The 24,758-nt window shown below is 45.8% G+C and overlaps 1 protein-coding gene and 1 long non-coding RNA gene across 2 annotated transcripts; both read right to left on the bottom strand.

The window, feature by feature from the left end:
- Positions 1-7,709: 7,709 nt before the first annotated feature.
- On the bottom strand, positions 7,710-13,031 carry LOC136465049 (uncharacterized). Its single transcript, XM_066463943.1, has 7 exons — positions 12,655-13,031; positions 12,196-12,276; positions 12,044-12,119; positions 11,886-11,967; positions 9,557-9,633; positions 9,401-9,472; positions 7,710-8,018 (listed from the first exon to the last, which is right to left on the bottom strand). The coding sequence occupies exons 1-5, from the start codon at positions 13,029-13,031 to the stop codon at positions 9,599-9,601; spliced, it is 651 nt and encodes a 216-aa protein (XP_066320040.1). The 3' UTR covers positions 7,710-8,018; positions 9,401-9,472; positions 9,557-9,598.
- Positions 13,032-13,613: 582 nt separating this feature from the next.
- On the bottom strand, positions 13,614-17,817 carry LOC136462554 (uncharacterized). The gene is made up of 5 exons (XR_010760749.1): positions 17,592-17,817; positions 15,961-17,091; positions 15,660-15,821; positions 14,431-14,561; positions 13,614-14,058 (listed from the first exon to the last, which is right to left on the bottom strand). It is a non-coding gene; the product is annotated as an uncharacterized lncRNA (long non-coding RNA).
- Positions 17,818-24,758: the final 6,941 nt, after the last annotated feature.

The following is a 24,758-nucleotide window of genomic DNA, read 5'->3' as shown; positions in this document are numbered from 1 at the left end:
GGTCCGAAAAGAGCCGAAACCCACGATAAGAGCGTAATGAGCCTTCCCGCTCCCATAAGCAAGTATGTGCTTAGGATAATAAGTCTGTGACCTGACTACCGTCCACAGCAACGGACGGTACTCAATCGATATGGACAGGGAAAATAGTGTAACCAAGCTAAGCCTCGTGGCCGCGGGACACAACTCATCACACCCACCATAACCCATACCATATCTTTGTCCGGTCTCCATTTTCCTTTCATCATTTTTATCATGAGAGTAATTATAATAATCACCTATTATGAGTAACGGCGGGTTACTCACACTACCGAAAACCTAAGCATAGCAGCTACTCGAACCTATACTAGTAGGACTCATAGGACAGTTATATCTATGCAGGTGGTTTTCATAAGATTCCTGTAACGTAAATGCACATCATATATATATATATATTCAGTGATTATAAAAAATAAGGGTTATGCACCGAGGCTTGCCTTGGGCAGGCGTGGTGTCAGCCGAGTCAATCGGTGGTGGCTCCAGGACCTCCTCCTGTCTTGCACGAGAATCTCCTCCTCGTACTCTTCAATGATCTCCTTGAACTCGTGCTCGCTGGTGGTCACGATCTCCACCAACTCGTTCTCTACATGCATGCGATGATGATGCAACCATTTAGCATTTAGACAACAACAACTCTTAAAATAAGAGTACACATGTTAAGCTACTCAGCTAGCTCTAATGCCTAAGATACTAAGCTAACTATCATCTTCATCAAGCAAATTGTAGGATTCAACTAACAAACATTTAGCTTAGCAAACCAAGGAAATATCTTTATTTCTACTAATGATTTAATGTATATTGAAACAGAGAGCATCTAACTACCCTAATGCTTAGTATATTCTAAGGCTACAAAAATTACAGTGAACACATAATAATACAATGAAACTGCTGTAAAATTTTTAGGATCAAAACTATCACCATTTCACCACAAAAATTCCTACAATAATCAACTTAATAATATTAAGCATTCTCAAACGATTTAATAGCTCTCAGTATCAACACATATAAACATGAACTAAATATACCAACAGATAGATCACAATTTTTGGACACATTCATGATTTTATATTACTTACCAAATATTAGCTCCGAAATTAAATTAGGAATCTATTTACTAATTCCTTGAAAAAAGAAAATGGATTCTCCGCACGGCCACGCGACGCAACGCGCGCATGCAGTGTCCTGCTTCCGCGGCCCACGTTAGGCCGGCCCACGAGCGAGGCGCCCGTGCACTGGTGCTTTTGCAACCAAGCCCCCGGCTTCCTCTCAAATCGCATCGGAGTCCTAACACTATTTCTCCCTCTCACGGTCTCTCTCACTTAACCCCCTGGCTTTCTTGGAATTTCCCCCGCGCGCACCCCGGCGACCCAGCGCATGGCGACCCAGTGGGCGGTGACACGACGTGACTGCGCTGGCCACCTAGGGCTCGTGCTGGCCCGTCGGTCAGGCCGACCTTCAACTACGGCGCAACCGCCTACACCAAGCAACAACGCGGAGTGGCGGGAAGCGCTGGAGCAAGCTGCAACAACGCGCGGTCGTCCGCGACGGTGGCATGCCTGCTCCGATGAACCAGGGCACCTAAGGACCTAAACGGCTAGCGAGTGAGCATCAGTAGACTACCGTGGACCTAGCCAAGGTGACAATTGGAGAAGAGGGTGACAGAGAAGGGCTAGCCACGTGCGGAAAGCTCTAAATTGGAGCTTGACAGTGCGTGCTTCATGACTGGGTGGGGTTGGGCAGGTGAGAGCCCACTAGCGGGGTTGTAGATGGGCAGAATTGATTAGAGATGACCTCTCGCTGTCTAACGTGCTGGCGTGGCTCCGACGGCGGCAAGAGAGAGAGAGAGAGAGACGGGGCGCGACAGGTGGGCTCAGCTCCGGCGCGCCTTGGCGGGACGTGTCCGGCGTGATTGGGGAGGCACGCATGCAGACGCTACGGACAAGCGCGCGTGTCCACGACCAGCATGGTCCGCGTGGCCGTAGTGCCATAAATGGCATGGCGACGGCGAGCTTGACCACGTGCACACCGCATCTAACCGGGCCAGCAGCGGGGTAAGGGTACAGCGGACAGGCACGAACATGACGGCGATGCGACAACAGCGGCAGCGGCTGCGTCACGGCATGAGGTGGGTCGACCGTGCGACAGCGTGGCGGGGCAACCGGCCGTGCCGCTCGACCGTGCGAGCAGCAGTGGCGGCTCCACGTGGCAGAGCCATTGGCCGCCAGGACAGGGCAGTTGCAGCCGGCCACGCGTGGCAGCGCTCATGCGCGCGCAGAGCGAGCCGACGTGGCGACGTCGTGCCCCCGAGGCGTGGTGACCACGCTTACCCAGTGAACTGACTCGAGAACGTGCTGTGCACGAAATTTAAAGTGCCTATAATAACTAAACAGTTGCTCTTGAGTCTAAACCACCTTTACCATGCTCAAGAGAGCATATCAGTGTACCAACCCAAGCTAAAACACGACACCATCTCTTAACTCGATTTCACAAAATAAATTGTCAAATATGACATTGTCTTGCTGTATATATATACTTAAATTCTTCTAAGTCCTGGAGCTGAATTTGATTTCAAGTTCCATTTTTAGGCTATTAGAAATGTTAGCTAGCAATATTATTTTTCCACAGCAAGTATTTCATTATCATCTAAAAAGGTGGGCGCGCGCGATGGGCAAGAGGGGAAGAAGGCAGCCGCCATGGGCGCGCTAGGGTTCGGCGAACCCTAGCACGCCGTGGCGGGGCAGTGGGCGGTAGCGGGGGAGAGGAAGAAGATGAACAGTATAGGAGAAAATCGAGTGTCCCAACACTTATTTGTTTTGGATAGACTAGCACTATTTTTTAGTGACCCCAATATCTTGCAGTTAATAAAGGAGGCGGCACCCGAAATGGGCCGGTGACCCAGGCTAGCAATCGCACAGGCGAAACTAAACGTGAATTGTTGGAGGACGATCTTGCCCTTGGACCGGACCGGGACGCAGGGCAACGTGGAAATATCTCGACTAGCAATCGCATAGTCGGAGGTAGACGTGAATTGTTGCTGGAACAGTCCCACGGTAGCCCCGAGCGTTCTGGGTTGGAAAACAAAGAATTTGATATGATGTAAGACTAGCAGGCAATCATCAGAAAAAGACAAGATTAATCCCAACTTGAATAAGCATAGTACTGCAACTTATATAAGCCCAACTTTTTATTTCTATGCATTATTTACCATATTTACGTCACCCCATATCTTCATATCACTGTCGATTCAAAAACTCCCTTCACTGTCGGATTTTAAACCGACAGTGGCATAACGGCAGTGATGGGGTTGACATCACTGCCGGTTCTTATAAACCGACACTGATATAAAACCGGCTCTGAAACCAGCAGTGATGTGGAAAGCCAAAAAAGACATTGAAAAATATGATTTTTTTTAATACCAAGAGAGGTCCCACCAGGCAGTCACAAGTTACGTGATTTTTCGTGCGAAAAATGCGCGCTTTGCGGCCACCGGTGCTCAACCCCCTGACCTGCTGCTTCGCGTTTTCGGCCCCTAACCACTCCACTTGCAAGCTATTTGTGTCCAAATCAGATTTTCGTCCTAGCCATGTTATGTTCATCTGATTTTGAAATAAGTATTTGGGACCCTAAACAAATTCAAATGACAAAGTTGTCAACTATAAAGTTTTATAACTTTTCGAGATCTACAACTTTCATTGTGGTAGTTTCTCCATCCGAGGTCGTTTACAAAATTTAAATTTTAAATTTAAGAAATTCAAACGTAGTTTTTTATGACAAGATGATTTCAAATGAAAAAGTTGTCAGCTATAAAGTTTCATAACTTTTCGAGATCTACAACTTTTGTTTTTGGTATTTGTCCATCCGAGATCATTTAAAAAATCAAATTTTAATTTTTTTGGAAATTCAAACATAGTTTTTTTTGACAAGATGATTTCAAATTAAAAAGTTGTCAACTACAATGTTTCATAACTTTTTGGGATCTACAACTTTCATTTTGGTAGTTTCTCCATCCGAGGTCATTTACAAAATTTAAATTTCAAATTTTAGAAATTCAAACGTAGTTTTCCTTGACAAGATGATTTCAAATCAAAAAGTTATCAACTATAAAGTTGCATAACTTTTTGAGGTCTACAACTTTTATTTTGGGCGTTTCTCAATCCGAGGTCGTTTAAAAAATTCAAATTTTAAATTTTAGAAATCAAACGTAATTTTCATTAGATAGATGATTTTAAATGAAAACATTTGGTCATCCAAACAATCTGAAATTAAAAAAGTTTGAACTACAAAGTTGAAGATCTCTTCGTGTACTACAACTTTGATATAAAGTTCGTCTTCATCGAACATCATATGAGAAATTTATGAAGTTTTCTTGCAACATATCACTGTTGGTTCAAGCCACGAACCGACAGTGATAGTTTCAGTGTCGGTTTTTGGCTAAAATCAGCAGTGATGACCCAATATCACTGTTGGTTCTTAGCTAAAACCGACAGTGATATGAACCGACAGTGAAGACCCGAATATCAGTGTCGGTTGGGCTATCAGTGTCCTATCACTGCCGGTTTTAGCCAAAAACCGACAGTGATCGGCTATCACTGTCGGTTTCTCAAAATCTGGCAGTGATGAGGCTGACAGTGATGTCCAATTCTGTAGTAGTGTTAGCTGCCTTCAAAATCATTTTTCGAGCCACTTCCACTTGATCTTGGTGTCCCAAAATTTGTAAACATTGATCACCAGGGCGATTAAACTGAGGCGTTCTCTACAAGAATAAGCAAGAATCCCCAGATAGACCAACCATTTGGCTTAACATCAAGCTTTGACTGGTAGTGATAGATCATACTAACCTCAATGCAAGCACTAGATGTGGCACGGATATATGCTCCATTATGTTAAGGTATAATAGTCGGAAGTATTAGTGTAGTCTCCTAGTCAAGGGCTTTCCTCCTGTGTCCCTCGTGTACTCTATCTATAGTCCCTATTGGGCCTCAATATCATCATCCATTCATCCACTAGGTTTTTTTATCTAGACACCATCCTTCTATTGTTGCGCTGCCCCCGGGAAGATCAATCTATGTTCCTACGGGCAGCCTCATCGATCTTTGATTTTTTTGGTGTCCATTCAAGTCAATGGCCTATGTTTCCTATTTGTGTACATTCAAGTCCAGTAGCGCATCTCTAGTTCATCCAAGCCATGCGTGTCCACGAATTTTGTTAGATCAACCAATTTTTTTTGGTTAGCTAAGTTCTGTCGATTTACCTAATCATCATCATTGTTGATGGGACTATGCCACCTTGGTTTCTTTGGTAGCCCATTTTGCTACACTTCATAATCAATGGTCATTGATTTGTTGTCATCACCATTGTAACCTACTATGTGTCGTCTTGCAGTGGTGATCTCTCTGTGCTTGCTTTGGCTTGATTTGACACATCTATATTATCGTCGATTTTAAAAGTCTCTAAATCAAGGTTGATAGTTGAAGAGTTGAAGTATTGCTTTATGAAGACTTGAGGTATTTGTTGAAGTACAGGTGTGAAGGCAGTACCCTCTTGTGGAGATCATTTTCTACATCAACATTGTTCAAGAGTTGCACACTTCGATGACATCTTCTATTTTGGATTTTGGATGTAATTTGTCTCTTTAGTTTTTCAAGTCTAGTGCATAGTGTCAACTCTCCAAATGCAATGACATTGCATTCACGTTGCATTTGAGAGGGGGCCTTAAAGTATAATCACTACTACACAAATGATTTTGCAAGGAGATACAATTTTATTAACAGAGGCAGGCGGGCTAGGCGGCTGCTGCCGTTAATCGAAGAATGAGACACAAATGAATGTTATATATGTTTGTGCTCTGTATGCGTATTTTCTGCTTTGTCTGTGTTTAATTTGCGAAAACAGAATTTGAATCAAATGGCTGGAAACTATTTTTTAATTGGAAAATCATTAACGGAGGTGGACAAATAATAACTAGCCACCTCCATTAATTAGTTAAAGGAGGCAGGCACCTTATGGCAACCGCCTCGGTTAATTGATTAACGGAGGCGGGTGCGTTAGGACGACCGCCTCTGTTAATAGGTATTAACGAAGGCGGTTGCCTTAAGGCGTCTGCCTCCGTTAATCAGTTAACCAAGACAGGCAAAGCAACCGCCTCACTAGGTCCCGCATTAACAGTGACCTTTGATTGGAGGCGGTTGCAATGCCCCCCCATTAACCAAAAATGCCCGCCTCCATTAAAGTTTCTGTAGTAGTGAATAGCCAGGGGTATTAGTGTAATCTCCTAGTCTAGGGTTTCCCTCATGTGTCCCTCATGTGCTCTATATATAGTCTCCATTGGGCCTCAATATTATCATACAGTTGAGTCTCTCCTTATTAATAACCATCATTACCTTCTCCTTTCTGTCCTCCTCCAAAGAAAAAATAAGAGAAGTGTGAAAAAGCTCATCAATGTGTGTCGCATATTTTTATCTAACTAGGTGAATACCCCGCGCGTTGCCGCGGAAATTGCTGATGATTTGGAATAAAATTACTTATACAAAGGGATCAACAATTATAAGTTAATGTTAGTGGATGATGTGGCATGCTGATGTGGACAACTAAATGCATGTTAGTGGATGATGTGTCTTGCTAACATGTATATCATAATTGCAAATGCTAGTTGGTCATAAATGCATCTGATAGTGGACCGATTAGGTGGACAGCTTACATGTTTAGAGAAATAGCTAGTGGTGTTTAGCTTTATAGAGTTTATAGATAACCAAACACCACCACCGCCCAGCTCATGTGAATACCATACATATGCCCTCCCCTTGGCCAAATACATCGTTGTTGTAGTAATAATCTGTACTCGCCTGCTAAATTGTTGTGTGATAGATGCAATTTAGTCTAAATATGTAAAGTCCTCCATGTTTGGATGATCAGACATGAGGATTGAGCCGTGGAATTTGCAATAGATCTCAGCCGGCGACGGTGGAATGATTGGCCAAAGAACCAGGCCTAAGGGGAAGATTTGGCCGGTATGCCAGCCTAGTGGTAGTGGACGAGCAAAACTCTGAAATTCATTTCCACTCTTTTTCTTTTTTTTAAAAAATGGAGACAGGAGGAAGGAAATATTAAATTCCACTCTTTTTCTTTTTCTTTTAAAAATGGAGACAGGAGGAAGGAAATGGGGTTCAGATTTCAGAGTGGGTCCGAGAGTGGCACATTATGTATATTCATTAATCCGTTGCATGGCCCTAAGGCTACTCTGGTCCTCTGCAGAGTCGAGGCCAGACTTAGGGTGTGTTTGGTTGAGCTGTGGCTGTGGGAAAAAGCTGCTGTGGGCTGTGAGCTGTGGGAAAGCTGCTGTGGGCTGTGAGCTGTAGAAAAGCTGAAAGCTGTTTGGTTAAACAAGTATAAAATATACATTTTATCTTTATCTCTCTTGAAACAACTATGGAAGAGCTTTTTATTCCACCAATTTTGAAAAGCAGAAAGCCAAAAGCCAAAAGCAGGGTCAAACCAGCTTTCAAAAATGAACTACGGAAAAACAGCTGCTTCTAAAAAAGCACCCTCCAAAAGCAGCCCCTTTGGTTGGGCTTTTGGCTTTTGAGGCCAAAAGCCAAAGCCAAAAGCCCAACCAAACACACCCTCATTGATTTGAATCAGGCACAAATAAATGCAAAGCAATACGACATCAATATTCAACATAGTACATCATATATCTCTACAGGCCTGCTTGCCTGGTTGGTTCACAAATGGACACAGGTTGTCAATTATCAACCAACTCTATCAATCATCATGTAATATATATCATTCATCTCCCTTGCTACTTTGAACTAGGAGGAAAATCATTATGTATTCATCTCTATACGAACAATAACTCTAAGCCACAACCCGATGAAAAGACATAAATAGTGTTTACACAGTGCACCACCTTCACATATAGCAAATGACATCCCAGAAGAAATCTGAAGCTTTGCTCAGCAGAACACCTCCACTTTGTTTATTACCTGGTTTTGCACAAGTCAGATAGAAATGTTAGTATACCAAAAACAAACTATTGTGTCATAAATGCTGCAACAATACACTGTAAACAAAAACGAAAAAGAATTTGAAGCATACGTCAGCGTCTTAGAGGAATTTGTATTGGTCTGCGTTGAAGGCAGAGTTTCTGGATCAAAGCTGAATAACAGATGAGGTTTCAACCTCTCTAATTGTTTCTCATCATGGAGACACTCTTCAAGTGGATATTTCACAAGAAAGATCATTTCATACTCTTTAGCCTCATAGCCCCCGACCTCCATAATCTGAAAGCACTTGTCCATTCTATGAAAATTTGAATCACGGTAGTAGTCCATAAAGCCTTCAGGGGATCCACTATCATCTCTGACCTTGTACTTAAAGGAGAACTCTAGCAAGTGATTTCCTTTAAGCATCTCAAACCATCTTGTCGAATATGGCAACCTCTTCATAATCCTTTTCTTCATTTTTTTATCGGTGGCTTCCAGATAAAAAGTTATATGCTCATAAGCTTTGACAAAGAAAAGGAGTCTGTTTTCCAAGGGAATTAAGGCGGCGTAGTTTCTCATTAGATAGCTGTTATTGAGAGGTTTATGCTTCATCCAGATCAGCTGGGATTTCTTGGATAGTGAACTTTCTGAAAATTGTATTTTTGATTACTCCATGAAGATTGTCAAAGTTTTGAACAATGAGTTCATCTGTTTTCTAGACAAAGTTGAAGCCCCTTGAAAACTCCAAACCCAGTGGCTATTACTTCCCAGTTTTTGTGATCAAACTTGGGCAAGCAATTCCCTCGCTTTTGCACATCATCCACTTCTACTATCATTGATCTAATTAACCTCTTTATTCTTTCAGTTGCAATCTAGTACCGCTCTGAAGAATATTCACCAACTAGCCTCTTTCCTCCCTTATCAGGGATGCGCTCCAGAACATCCGCTTTCGTGTAATTCCATAGAGAGGTTGGTTTATCCATTTTCTGAACAAAGGTTGATGAAAGCACCACAATAAGTGGAGGATCTAAAGGCAGGGCTGGTCCAAGGTTGAAAAGAAGCTCCAAATCTTTGCAGAATTATCTAAATGAGCAGCCCCTAACTAATTCCTGGGATTGCCCCTAATCACAATTAACAGCAAACTTCTGAAAATTCACAATTTCACTGCTTGCATCATCTAGTATTGCTAAGTGTGACAATTTTTTATAGAAGTTTTGAACTAAGTTTGGCCGTGATGCAATGCAGCTAATTCAATACATTAGAGCAAACACAAAACACCAAGCATGAACAAGGAGACACAGGCGTACAGCATAGCAAGAAAGAAAGTATATTTGCAAGAAGCAAGTACAGAACATGGAAGAAAGAGGGAAGGATAGACATACCATACCAGGGTCGAATCTCAAATCTGAACTTGAAAGGAAACTGGACCTTGGTTGCTGCAGACCTGGAGCAGGCTACGTTGCAGAAAGAAATAAGGGGACGGTGAGAGCAGAATCAAGAATTCTTCAGCGTCGTAAGAAACTAAGAATCCAACTTACAGTAATGTAGTGGAACAGATATTTGCAGAGCACTTCGACAGCCTACGGGAAGGTCTCAATGGATCCCAGGGACAGAGCTGCGTTGCAGAAAGAAATCAGGCGTCATAAGAAAACAACTTACACCAATGCAGTAGGAACAAGTTTTCGAAGAGCACTTGCTAACAAAATACTATTTGGTTCAGCAAACATGTCAAAAACTACATATAACAAACATGACTAACAAAATTACTAGAGGAAACCAGAATCAAGAACAATAAAAATTAAGCATTCCAAAAAAATACTTATTCCTAATAATTATCTTTCAGAAATCAAATTAAACATGCAGAGAAACTGTGTAATCAGCTACAGAGCTCTTAGCTCAGCTCAAGCTTAACTGTGGCCACTATGGTTGGTATTACTTTCCAGAGCCAACATGGACCTAGGCCATTGGGTACCCAAATGGGGTAGCCCTTCGAAGGGAAGCAGCCAGCTTTGGTTGTTTCTCTGTCTTTTTCTTTTCATGTCAACTCCCTAGTCCCCATAGGCAGACCTAGGGCCCGGCGACCCCGAGCGCTTGCCCGGGCTCGGTTGGAAGTTGGGTGTGCACAGGTTGTGTGGGGTGGGCATCTAGGCAATAGTGATCACAGGCACACAAACACTGATCTGCTCAGCTTTTGCCGCCCAATAAATACAGCCCAATGTAAAGCGAAAAATAGGTAATCAAGTAACTGAATATACTCGGCTTTTGCTATGACTTTTACTCATGTTAAACTTGACTCATCAATTGATCATTGCCCTAGCTAATCACTTATCCATGGCCCTTCGCCCCTCCCAGCCCCATATACTCCTTATATCTTTTTTCTATCCAAGTATACTATTGCATTTTTTGTAGCAATTACCCAAAATTATTTAGGGTCATAATGAGAAAAATGTTGTAATGTCTCCTTTGTCTTAGTGTATGGTGATTTTAGTACCATATTATTAAGTTCTTTGACTTCCATTTATAGAAATGGTCAATATATTTTTATCGGTTGTTATCTTCGCCCAGGCTCTAAAAATGTTCAGGTCCGCCTCTGCTAGTCCCTACAAGGTGTACAGATCCCATTGACTTGATCAGTAAACAAGTCAATCCCCTAACCATAGTTTTTCATTCCCTAACCCACCCTTTCTCCTTAGACACCAGCCATGGCACCTGCACGTCCAGGGTGTCAGATGTATACGAACATCTGTTTGAAGTCACATGATCATATATACCATTCTTAGCTACATTTCAGAACAAGGAAGCTCCTAGGTCCTGACTCCTGCCTAACGGTGAGCATGGCAGATGAAGTTATATATATTATGTCAGAACTGCATCAAATTGACAAACATACAATAAAGCAAGAAAAGTGTTAATTGTGATAGAGTTCCGAATTAAGTAATTCGGTATTATAACTCTCTCCATTCAAATTCATAATGAAGATTTGAAATAATAGTCCCATTCCCATATATCCATACGTTAAGGAAAAAAACATGAATCGAGAATGCATCTGGTATAGCTACAGAAAGACAAATATTTAGGACTGGCATTTATTATCTAGGATTCTGGAAACAAGATAAATACTTTTCATGTCAAAATATTAGAAAAAGGAAACGGTAAATCTGCGCAACATCAAATACCAAGTTCAAATAGAACAATGTCTGCTAGTTATGTTTTCAGTTCCCTGATATGTTCTATAGTTAGCTGGCACAGATCGCAGGAGATAGAAATGTTGATAATTTTTCTTGGTGTTTTAATAATTGAATTATCAGAATGATGTACTATTTCAACGGAATATTTAACACATATATAACAAAAGAACTAACAAAGTTCTCTTACCTTTCCAAAGTTCATAGAACCAGTTTAAGTTTGAGTAGTCAATGCCCCACATATAGAAATGTTGGTATTTTTCCTTATGATCCTGTCTATCCTTTTTCCGAACCAGTTTTGACAAGGTTTTTCTAGGTTACCTTCTATAGGTTATTAACCATGAATTTAGTTTCTGTCAACATAGCATGTGCGCATCTTTAGGTGATCATTAATCAATAACACATTACACCTAGGATTGCCTCCGATCACAATTAACAGCAAAACTTCTGAAAATTCACAGTTTCACTGCTTGCATCATCTAGTATTGCTGTGTAAAAGTTTTTTATACAAGTTTTGAACTAAGTTTGGCCGTGATGCAATGTTGTCGATTCAGTACAGTACAGCGAACACAAAACACCACGCATGAACAAAAAGATACAGTCATACAACACAGCAAGAAAGAAAGTATATTTGCAAGAAGCAAGTATATAAGATGGAAGAATGATGGAAGGATAGACATACCACACCACGATCGAATCTCAAATCTGAACTTGAACTGCATCTGAACCCCGGTTGCTGCAAACTTGGTGTTGAACTCCGACAGCTGCGTTGCAGAAAGAATTCAGAGGACGGAGAGAGAAGAATCAAGAATTCTTCAGCGTCGTAAGAATCCAACTTACACTAATGCAGTGGAACAGATACTCGAATAGCACTTCGAAGCCTAAGGGAATGTCGCAGCGGATCCCAGGGACAGAGCTGCGTTGCAGAAAGAAATCAGGGGACAGATAGAGAAGAATCAAGAATTCTTCAGTGTCATAACAATCCAACTTACACCAATGCAGTAGAAAGGGGTTCTCGAAGACCACTTGGACAGCCTAAGCGATGTCTCAACGGATACCAGGGAACGCTCGGCCTGAAAAACAAGAATCCAAGAAACCAAGATATCAGGGGAGGGGAAAAACCTAGAAGGTCCTCAAAACTATCTTCAGCACGTACGAATTCAATGGCGGCTGGAGGGGCGCCGGAATTCGACAGCCCGGCCGGCAAGGCGGCAAGCGGCAACCCAGCCGAGCCCCAACGACTCCGAGGCCACCCCACCGGCCAGGGAAAAGAAGAAATTTGGTTCGGATGAATCCGCATGAATCGTGAAGCGGTATATTTATATAATGGATGGATGGATGGAGCAGTATACAGAGGTTTGGCACGAATCTTAAGGGAGCGCTCCATAACGGCCTATGCTCGTATACATACGGTACGTATACGGTCGTATATGTACGTTACCTATACTAACCTGAGCCCGTGCTCGCCTGCTGAGTCGGCCGTCGGACCCAACGCCGGGCCCGGGGAGGACAGCCTGACCTCCGATGAGTGCGTGCAGCGCGAACCCCTCCACGCACATCGCCGGCGAGGAGAGGGTTGTCGTTGCTGCCGGCGACATTGTATTGGAACTGGTACAATCCATGGAGTCGGCCAGTGGAGGCTGAGGGAGCCAGCACAGCATCGGGTCGGCGCAATTCGGCTCCGATCCGGGCGAGTAGAGGATGACACAGTGGTAGGAATTGTGGAATTGGGTCGCCGCCGCCCACTGGCCGCTGCCCGGCGCCCGCCGCCCACCGCCACGGAGGGCAGAGGTTTGGAGGAGTGACGAAGGGCTTGAGGAAGGTACATAAGAGAGAGACACGGCCCAACAACGCCCACATTGGCCAAAGTGGGCTGTCAACGCTTTGTGTTTTCTTTGATTTTTTGCAGCCGTAATTTTGCTCAAAAAAAAAATGCAGCCGTAATAATAATTTGGTCTGATGATGCTCTGAACGATTTTGCTGAATCATTCAATTTAATTTGGTCGCATTTAGGATTACAGCAAGCAGCGACTGTCGCAGGAGCTTGACGCCAAGGATTTGCACGGTCCATCGAGGTACATCAACAAGTATTTCATGAGTAGTTGCCACTGCACGATTTTTTGGAAGTGGTATGCATGCTTTGATTGATTGGCTGGATTTGCTTGCAGTTTACTATGCACATAGAGGTGTTCGTTGAATTATTGTCTATAAGACGGCATTTCTAACATGACAAATGCAAGAATCTGTATGCTGGTAAGTGCTTCTGAAGGCTGAAATTAGTTGTTAAGGTAACATCCAATGCATCAAAAAAATAGTTTGTTTAATTTGTCCTAGTTATTTAATTATAGTTCTTACTAGATGTTCAATTGAGAATTGATCCCTGACAGAACATTAAAATGTGCCCCTGACTCGGAAATTTTCTGTTGATAGTTGAAGGGTAACATTCAGACAAGCTGGTGTCCTTTTTCGTTGTAAAAAAAAAAAAACTGGTGTCCTTTTCGCACCTACATACATACATGTATTTCTAGCACTATTTCTAGTGCAAATCATGGTGATGCTAGTCCAGGATATAAGAAGCATTTCGATGGACATGCACTCCAAGCAGGATCAGCACTTAAACACCAAAACTTGATGAGGGGTTCGCCAGCCAAAAGTCTGTATGATGCTGGGATTCAAATACCCTTGTCCATCTTCTGGCGTGGAGATCTTGTCAGTTACGATTTATCCATCAGAAATGTTTTCGGATGCCTACCAGCCTTTGTCCTAGGACTAGGACCCCAATACTTCTCAGGATTTGGCACGAATCTTGGGCTCTTCCGAGTGACTGTGGCCTCAGGTACTTTGGAAAATTTTTCCTGGAAGTTATTCAAAAAAGGAAATAATGAAAATGTTAAATGAGGAACAAATGTTAACTCCCAATTTTTATCCCGGATGTTTAATATAATGGCAAGGGTAGCATTTTGGTTCAGCAAACATGTCAAAAACTACATATAACAAACATGACTAACAAAATTATTAGAGGAAACCAGAATCAAGAACAATAAAAATTAAGCATTCCAAAAAAAATACTTATTCCTAAAAATTATCTTTCACAAATCAAATTAAACATGCAGAGAAGCTGTGTAATTAGCTACAAAGCTAGAAAATATGTAATCAGCTACAGAGAAGCCGTGTAATTTCTATAGTTAGCTGGCACAGATCGCAGGAGCAGGTATGGGGCTACTTACTCCATCACAATATACACATATGAATCATCCTCAAATGCTTTGTAGAAGTGAAGAATATTCTGATGTCCTTTCAGTGCTTTAAAAATCTTCACTTCTCTTTTCACATCCTCCACAGCAACAGGACGGGTCATCTGTTACAGAAAATCATAATCTTAATTGCCATAAAGCACATGTTTAACTTCTAAAGATGTAGAGTACAAAATATGTGAAGGTCGTAGTGGAAAAAACAAAATATGTGAAGGCAATAAAGCATAATGGTCAATGGCAATTCTCTAGTGCTTCAACTGCCTACTTGGATGAATAAAGATTGAATGACAAAACACCTGCACAGGGTTATGATTTGTCGAATCGCACATGTTTATACTCTATTTTTATTCCTTACCTTACCATCTCAACATATCCTTATATAAATTAATCTAAACAGATTATAATAATTATGCAAATTCATTGATGGCACATTGGTTACTTTCGGCATATTCCACAAATACCGATGACCATTTAGTGATGATATTATTGACATCCGTGTGCAACCTTGAGGTCATGATCTCCAAGGATACTAGATTAACCTGACAATGCAAACCTTGAGGTATATAAGACTGTTATAAACCATGATCAAAAGAGTCAACAATATTGTCAGAGTCTATATTCCTATCAGCACTGATGGTCAGACTCTACCAATAGCAGGCCTAATTTTCACAGAGTCACGTTCAGTGCCTTTTTTACAAGGACGTCACCTGATCAGCTTTCTAGTAACACATTCTATCTCAGACACATGAACCATATTTCCAATTATACTATAACACTAAGGGCCTGTTTAGTTCCACTCCAAAATGCCAAATTTTTCAAGATTCCCCGTCACATCGAATCTTTGGACGCATGCATGAAGCATTACATATAAATAAAAAATAAAACTAATTACACAGTTTAGACGAAATCCACGAGACGAATCTTTTAAGCCTAATTAGACTATGATTGGATACTATTTGTCAAATAACAACGAAAATGCTACAGTAGCATTTCGTCAAAAATTTCAGCATCCAAACGGTGCCTAATTTCCAAAAGATACAATCGAAGTTTCCATGAAATTTGACATTTTCTTCCAGAGGTTCAAATTTTCAAAAGACTAATAAAGGAGCTTTGACACTTGAACAGAAAGTCTAAAACATTTGATGAAATCAAAACCGTGTTGATTGATATATATACGAGTGTCAAGGTCAAATTAATTATACCTAGGAAAATGGTATCCACCTATAATATCACTATGGAAGCCAAGGAGGCATTATCCACTGCAAGTGGGTAATGGTTATCTTTCCTGACTTTTTCTTCGACAGGAACCTTCCAAGGCAACAGCAACATCCGTGCAAAGGCCGTAGCTCCATATGAACTGCGTTCTGCATAAATCATTCGTAGTTACAAACAAGAAACATTGAGGAGGAGTACCGCAGTAAACCCAGCACTGTCTTATTGAAATTATTATTAGGACAGCTTGAACACAGCTTTTCCATCAATAGCCAGATGAACATCTTTTACCATTCCACCGTTAAGTGCTTGTTCCATTTCCAGGAATGAGGCACGTACTGAGCTGGAGAGCAACACCTAATTCCCAAAATAACACAGCTCCAAATATCGTCGCCAACGTCACACTGAAATCCCGCAGCTGAGAACCACCAACATACGACAAAAGCTTGGAAGAAATGAAGCGACCAAACAGCTAGAAATGAACTGGAAATGTGAATAACCTACTCACTGAGCTAAACGCCTCCAAAAGCGACCGGAATCATCCTAAAACGAACAGCACCAATCGCATTCCAACGGAAAACACCTAAACTTGGGCCCAGTGGGTTAGACAACGTGCGTGTCTGCACTGTGCCGAGTCCTCAGCTTGGGCCCATTGGGTTACACAACGTGTGTGTCTGGCAACTCTTAAGGAGACCTCCATGGTGGACATTGGGATGCTCTTCGGTCCATTATCCCATTGTACCAAGCAAAAGCAATAACCACAGTTCAGATTGGTGACGGCAAGAATACCTTGTTCTGGTTGGATGTCTGGGTGGGTGATGAAGCGCTTGCTGACCGGTTTCCCGTCCTCTTCAGTCATTGCAAATCCAAAGAGGAAACAGTGCACCACGCCTTGGAGTCCAATCCGGAAGGTGCCTTTGTTAATTGGCTCTCGTCACAAGCCCTGGGTGAACTTAATTCCGTTTGCTCTATCTCGGCTTCAGTAACCCTCAGCGACAATGCAGACAAGAGGCTGTCATCTTTCTGCTTGGGTAACTCTAAATTGGACAGTGGAGGGATCTACAAGCTGCTCAAAGCCAGGGGTGGTGCATTGGACGACAGATCAGCCTTCATTTGGAAAAATGCAGCCCCCCCTAGGGTCCAGCTGTTTATTTGGTTACTAACTCAGAGAAGGATTCAATGCCGATCAAACTTGTTCAAAAAACATATTGTGGACAGTCCAACTTGTGAAGTTTGTGGCCAATGAGATGAGACGCCGGAACACTTAATCTTTGACGGCAGGTTTGTAGCAGATTTCTGGTCTGCAATTGGTATTGACATACCGATGGGGAGGAACACCAGCGAGCTGCATACCATCGTTTATCCAAGCCATCTCCCGAGCAAGCAATTCAGTATGTTTATAGGCCTATGCTGCTGGCAGCTCTGGAAAAGAAGGATGCATTAATATTCAGAAATGAAAGAACAGAACTGCTGCGGCAATTGTTGAACTCCTGTAAGCGAGATGTGGATCTCTGGCGTTTCAGATTGCCAGTGAAAGACAGGTATGTGGCTAATGCTTGGGGTGTTGTTTTTTATTTGGCAATTTAAAGGCTTCCTGAGGTTGTAATCTCTTGTAAATACTTCTTACAATGCCCGCGAGCCGCTGAGGGGCTATAGTAATAAAGTTGCAGGTGCGGAACCTAAACCTCAAAAAGAAAAGTCCCTAATTTCCTCGAAATTGCACCGAATCCTCTCTTGAAATAGACATCTTACGCTGTGTCATTGACACAGACATGCCACTCACATCGTAACGATGGTAACAAGAGGCAAAGGGCAGAGTAATTCGATGGACCAAAGGCACGCTCGGAATCACCACACCACACCACCTACTATAGGAGTAGGAGAGACAGACAACTTGGAGCAGCAGGCGGCAGCTCGCTTACCTTGGCCTTGTCGATGCGCTTGACGGCGACGCGGTCCCCGGAGCCACGGCCAGTGGCGGCGAAGGTGTATCCGAACTGGCCGTGACCGAACAGGCGGCCGACCTCGTAGCGCGCCTCGAAGTCCCTCTGCTAGCCGAACTCCACCCGTACGGGGGCCGCCGCGTCTTCCTGTCCTCCTCCTTGGACTTGCACGGGTGGCTCCGGCGGGGGCAGCGGAGGTGGCGGAGAAGCAAGGCGCCCATGGGTGGCCGGGGTCCATGGATTTATGATTTATCTGCATGACAGTGCTATCTTGGTCAGCTCTCGGTCCACAGCCGCTTAAAGTGCTCAAACCCGTCCGCTTTCGCCCCCGCCCACGCGCACGCCCCCAGCGCGCCCCCACCTAGTCCTCATCACGCCCCCCCACCTCGCCCCGCAGCCCACCGAGTCCGCCCCACGCGCGCGATTAGCACGCCCCAGCTGACCACATCACCCCCATCCGCTAGGCCTCCGGCGAGCCACGCACCCTCGTTCGCCCGGCTAGATCAAAAATGATTGCAACATCGTCTAGAAATATATGATATATTTTGAACAAATACTTGCAACATATTTTTAAAACACTTGTAACATATGCAATATGTCCACCATCCCCGATCTGCTTTTGCAACATCTAATAATTCAACTACAACATACCTCTAAAGTGTCTAAAACGATTGAAAGATACAATTGCAACATTGGGGGGCGAAGAGAGCCTGGCGCGAGGAGCGCCATGGCCGCCGGAACTGAGGGCGTCGGGAGCTCCCTGTGCGGGAGGACGCCGGTGTGGGAGGAGGGGCGCCACCGGGGTGGGGGAGGAGGACGTCGGGGGTGCGGGAAGGAGCTGCCGCGGTGGGGGACGAGGACGCCGAGGTCAGGGAAGGAGCCGCCGGTATGGGGGAAGGAGGACGCCAGAGTGGGAGAGGGCGCGTGCCGGAGTAGGTGAGGACGCCGCCGCCGGCTAGGGAGGGAGCGGCGCGGCACACGCAATGGGAGGGGCGAGAGGCACGCGAGCAAGCCAGCGGCCGCACACGACGGAGAAAGCACGAGAGGTCGGCGAGAACGCGAGCCGGCCAGCGGAGAGGATAAGGACGCCCCATCAGTTTTTTAATTAGGCGTAACGCACGTGGGGATTGATGCGTCCGGCCACCCGGACGTCCCGGTCCTATCATTATCGATGAAAGTACCCCTTGATAGTTTTCTTCCTCGTGATCCCGGCATTTTCCATGCTTCCCACTGGCGTCCTCCCTGGAAAGTACCTGCACAGCATTATTCTATACACACATTCTTCCGGCCTAATAACGTCGTGGTTAGTACGGTGTACTAATGTATATCAGTGGACAGTGGCTACTCGTTGTTCATGGTTGTGTTCAAGAGGCATCAACTTGGGTTTTAATTATACTAGATTTCCTTTCCTGGTTAGGCCATAGATGTTGCCATAGAGTTCAACTTATATTATACTATTAATTAAAGCTTTTTCACTATTAAAGAACAGGCAATCACTACCGACGTGTTACTGTCGGTTGCACCCAAGCCAGTAGTGAAGTGGCTTCATTGCCGTAAGCCTAGCTAGCACCCAAAAAAATGCATGGGATTATAATGACCCCACACTGATATATCATTGCCGGCTCCTTTTCTGCACTGATATATATATCACTGCCGGGTTAAAACGACCAATGGGCGGTGATAATCATAATATCTGTGTGAGGTCGTAATTTAACCCTACAGTGATAGTTCACTACCGGATATTAGCTTGGTCTGACAGTGAAAGAGGGTTCTGTCCCAGCACTGATTGTCTGTTTCTGGAGTAGTGTATATCTTTGTCGATTGACATATGACAAAAGTCAATAGATTTAGCTCTTGTTTCATAATTTAAAAAAAAGTCTTTTATTTGTGTAGGATGTATCTTAGAATAAAAAAAAGTATCTTCGAAATAGACCTTGTTTGACCATTAATTTCTCCTAGAATGTATTGTCAAGAGTTACATGTTATCATATATTAAAAAGATGAGTTAACTCCACCACAGGCCCTCAAACTTATAAGGGTCTGTCACTTAGGTCTACAAACTTTAAAAATACTTTTTTTTAGTTCTTAAACTTGTTAAATGATACACGGTAGATCCATACGAGCCACATGGGTGTTTCTTGCATGACATGCTTTCTTTACATTTAACCCATCTCCTTCTCTCTTCTCACACGAATGGATCCTTGTTTCTCTCTTCTCTCACGCCAACACCAGCCCGTCGGACGCCGTGGCTGCTCTCCCCTCGCTGCTTGTGTTGGAACGATCTCGGCTTAGTCTGTCGGGAATCCTGGGAATATGGCACCGTCAGTAGCTGAAAGCTCTAGTTTGATTTTGGTGAATTGATGAAACCCTTAGTGCTAACCTAGTTTATCAAAGTGATTATGAGATAGGTAGCACTACTCCAAGTGTCGGGTTCATAAACCTGGGGTCCCTCATGGGCCGGCTTCCCTGCAAAGGTTCGGACCAGCAGACGAACGCGCAGCTCTTGGGCCGGCCCAAGAGCCTAAACGACAGGCCAGAAGGACGATCCAATCTACGACCGGAGCGCTGGCTTCGGTCTCCAGCCCGCCTCCGGACGGCCTCTCCGACCGAAAGGCTTGGCCAAACACCACTTCTGACTCTGACCCGCTTCTCCGACCGGATGCACCGAACCCCTGCTTACAACTCCTCTCCGGCTGGCGCAATCAGAGCCGACTAGGACCTAGCCGACCAGGGAAGCCCGCTCGGTAAGGACCAGGAAACGGACGGAGAAAGCAAGGCAGGGCACCCAAGTCAACCGCAATACCGAGGACCATACCCTGTACACATGTAGGACAGTACCCTATGACCTCCCTGACAAAACAGAACCCAAGCAGTGTTGTAGGCGCCGACATTTTTCCCAACAGTGTTGTGGACGCCGTCAACTCCCATACCAGACAAATACGGTAAGGCTCCCCCATGTGGCTCTGAGGCATCGACAGTGTTGTGGGCACCGACATTTATCGTAGCAGGCGAATGCGGTAAAACCCCTCACATGCCTCTGAGCATCAACAGTATAGCAGGTACCAACATCTACCATACCTGAAGAAGATGACGCAACCTCCCACGTGCATCTAACATTCTACAGTATTGTGGGCGCCTACCATCATCTTGTACCCGCGCGTGGATAGCAAGACTTAGTAGTGAACGTACTCTCTCCCTCTCGCTTGTAAAGCCATCCCCTTTATCTATAAAAGGGGATGCGCTCTCTTCCAACAATTAGGTTGATTCAGATCGACCAGTTCACTAGTACACAATAGTAGAACCACCAGGTTCAAACCACGAGTACACGCTCGAACATTAGCACATAGTAGAGCTCTCATTGCTCTCGGTCCCTCCAACCAGAGTCCGACCGGACCTCTTGTACCTCCCATCTTTCTCCTTCTCATTTGTAACCCCACTGCAAAACTTTGAGCATCTAGGCTCAGGAATAAAGTCACCGACCGACTCAAACTGGATGTAAGGCACGTTGCCTAACCCAGTATAAACCCTGTGTCATTGAGTGCTAGGCCACCTCTGATCACAACGTACGGCAAAACTATAAATTTTTATGTGTTGGTCACTTTCTGCACCGACAGTTGGCGCCGTCCGTGGGGAAGACGCTGTACGTTCAATAATTTTTGGTCATCGGATGGCCCACTTTTCTGCCACCTTCGCCATGGCGGGCCCAAGCGATACTACTCGCTTCGGCTCACTGGAGTTTTCTGCACTCCCACCTGTTGGGATGTGGGTTCTACCAATCTTTGAGCCATCCTAGGCCTTCCTTTTTAAAAGCCTAGACTTCATCGCTGACCGACTCGGCATACTACACCTCCGCGAGGAGGCACTCGTCCCGGCACCCATCGGAGGGGTGCCCTCCATCGGCTCCGAGACACACGATGACTTCAACGATGAGGCATCTGCGCTTCATTCCGAGCAAACTCTCTGCTCAAACCCCGTTGTGAGTAATATGCATACTATTATTTACTCTCTATTTACTATCTCCCGCCGATTATTCGGAGGGACCGTATTGACCGCACCACGAACACTGTACGATCGGTTTTCCTATGGCCTTGCGTCCCCCGTGGACGAGTGCGCTCAGGGGCTTCGAAGGACCCTGGCGCCATCCCCTCTCACATCCGAATTCGAGGGAATGGCGAGCTATGCTCCTACCACTTTCCACGACCTCCCGAATGATGAGGGTGAGAGCGACGGCTCCAGCATCGGCGACGTGTCACCTAGCCACCGTCCGTCCTGGGAGTGCGCTATGGCAGACGCTCCGAGACAGCCACATGTGGTTGCGGAGTCTGTGCAGACTCACACCCCTCTGGACCCGCATGCGGGGGCCCTTGTGTTTGTGCAAGAGCACGTTGAGGAACTACGACAACGGCGGTAGAACCAGCCGCCGCCTGCGCCGGCGCGCTCGGTGCGGTACGTGGCGCCCCATGTGCATGACCCGGTGGGGGGCGCCCGCCAGTTCCAACACGACATCATGAATGAGGGGAACGATCCCCCATAGTTCGCTCGGGTTAGCCAGAACATCGCTGCTACGACAATGCTTCTACGCGGTGTTCCTGAGCCCGTCGACCCCTAGGAGCGGGCGGTCTACTGGAACCTCCGGGTGCTGGTAGAAGCCGCCGCCGTTCAACAGGAGGAAAGCTCCGCATCGCGACTCCGACACGCACCCTCTCTCCCCACTATGGGAGTGGAGACGCGCTAGATGGATCGCTCCATCCGCTCGTCGCTACAGCCGCCAAGTGTGGCTCGGGAGGCAGCGGCTGCACCGTGGTCCAACCAGGCGCCTACTCTACACCGACCGCTGGTACACGAATGTCCTGGTCTGCACCAAGACGCTCGTAGCATCATTAGCAACCAGCATCAGACCTGGCATGATGATGTCCACCAAGCGACCATGAGGGTAGGCGACACGAGTCCCGGCCGAACCATCGAGGGGAACGGTGAAACGCGCCCCAGGCATGGTCACCGGCCAGACGACTAGAGTCCCAGCCCTAAGGGCCCGGGACCACGGGCCTTTGACCGGCAAATCTGGAGAGTGCCGTTCCCGCAGCGCTTCTGATCGCCCACCATCATCACTAAGTACATCAGAGAGACAAACCCTGGTATTTGGCTCAAAGATTTTTGGCTCGCCTGCCGAGCCGAAGGGGTGGATGATGACTATTTCATCATTAAGTATCTCCCCATCTGCATGGAGGAACAGGTTCAGGCATGACTTGAATTCCTTCTACATGACAACATCCACGATTGGGCGGACCTCAAGAGGGTCTTCGTCGGAAATTTCTAGAGGACGTATGTCTGACGTGGAAACTCCTGGGACCTCAAGAGTTGCTAGCAGGAACCCAGCGAGTCCCTGCAGGATTACATCTGTAGGTTCTCCCAATGATGCAACTCCCTCCCTAATGTCATCAACATGGACGTCATCAGCGCATTTCTCTCTAGGATGACTTGCGAGTCCCTGATCCACAAGCTTGGCTACCTGAAGCCCCATACCACCCACGACCTGCTCGATGTCGCCACTAACCACGCCTCCGATGAGGAGGCGGTCGGAGTGGTCTTCAATGGAGGCTGAGACAAAGGCAAGGCCAAGCGCATGGACCAAGACAAGGGCCCCTCCACACAGAGGGGCAAGAAGAACAAAAAGGATCGGTGTTGATTGGACAACACCGCGTTGGTCGCCGCGGCTGATTGCACGGGCAAGAAGCCCCAGCAGGGACTGCCTAACCACTTCAACAAGCTCATGGATAGCCCGTGCACCAACCACGCATGCCCCATCAAACACGTCTACAAGGACTGCGAGCTCCTCAAACGTTTCCTACGATAGGCCGGTGGGCCGAAAGAAGGAGATGACAAAGAGGCAGTAGCCATGAATGGAGGCGTAGCGGGCAAGGATGGAGATGGCTTCCCTAACCCTAAGGAATGCATCATGATCTTTGGCAGATCCAACGCCATCTACTCCAAGCGCCAGCACAAGGTGCGCTATAGGGAGGCATGCGCCACCAAGATGGCTGTCCCCTCCTTCCTCAGCTGGTCAGAATCTTCGATCACCTTCGATCAGAGGGACCATCCCTCCCATGTCGCGAGACCAGGATGTTACCCGCTCGTTGTTGACCCCATCGTCTACAAGAAGCACCTCACCAAGGTGCTAATGGACGGAGGTAGTGGCCTCAACATCCTCTACGTCGACACCCTCGATGCCATGCACATCCCCCGATTAGAACTCCGCCTGGCGGGCTCTCCCTTCCACGGGGTGATCCTAGGAGCACAGGCATACCCGCTCGAGCAGATCGACCTGCCCATCACATTTGGCAACTGAGCCAACTTCCGCTCGGAGGTCCTCACCTTCGAAGTGGTAGACTTTCTAGGGTCCTACCATGCCATCTTGGGGTGGCCATGCTACGCCAAATTCATGGAAACCCCAACTACACCTACCTCAAGCTGAAGATGCTAGGACCGAACGGTGTCATCACCGTGAACAACACCTTTTCGCATGCCTTCACGTGCGACCACGAGCATTTCAAGCTTGCCACCGCGGTCATCAACTTGTCCGAGCTTCCACGGCTCGGGGAGTCATCGACCCTAGCAGTCCTAGACTGCAACAAACCAAACTCCTCGATGACCTTTCGCCCACTCGAGGAAACTAGGGCGGTGGGAATCGACCCCACCGACCCAACCAAAATAGTGCGGATCAGGACCCAGCTCCCGGCCAAATAGGAATGCGAGCTCATTGATTTCTTGCATGCCAATTACGATGTCTTCGCATTGAAGCCATCCGACATGCCAGGCATACCGTGGGACGTCGCCGAGCACACGTTGTGCCTCATCCTGGGCTCAAAGCCCGCTAAGCAATGCCTACGCCATTTCGACGATGAAAGGCGTAGGGCCATAGGTGAAGAAATCGCCAAACTCATGGCAACTGGATTTATCAGAGAGGTATTCCATTCTGACTAGCTTAGCAATCCCATTCTTGTTAAAAAGAAGACTGGGAAGTGGAGAATATGCATTGATTATACTAGCCTCAACAAAGCATGTCCAAAGGATCACTTTCCCTTACCGCGCATAGACCAGATAGTTGACTCCACCTCGGGTTGCGAGATCCTCTTCTTTCTGGATGCC

Source organism: Miscanthus floridulus, chromosome 7 (assembly GCF_019320115.1).
Source record: "Miscanthus floridulus cultivar M001 chromosome 7, ASM1932011v1, whole genome shotgun sequence".
NCBI classification, from domain to species: domain Eukaryota; kingdom Viridiplantae; phylum Streptophyta; class Magnoliopsida; order Poales; family Poaceae; genus Miscanthus; species Miscanthus floridulus.
The sequence above is the reverse complement of the archived record's forward strand: the minus strand, read 5'-3'. Positions and strand labels throughout refer to the sequence as shown.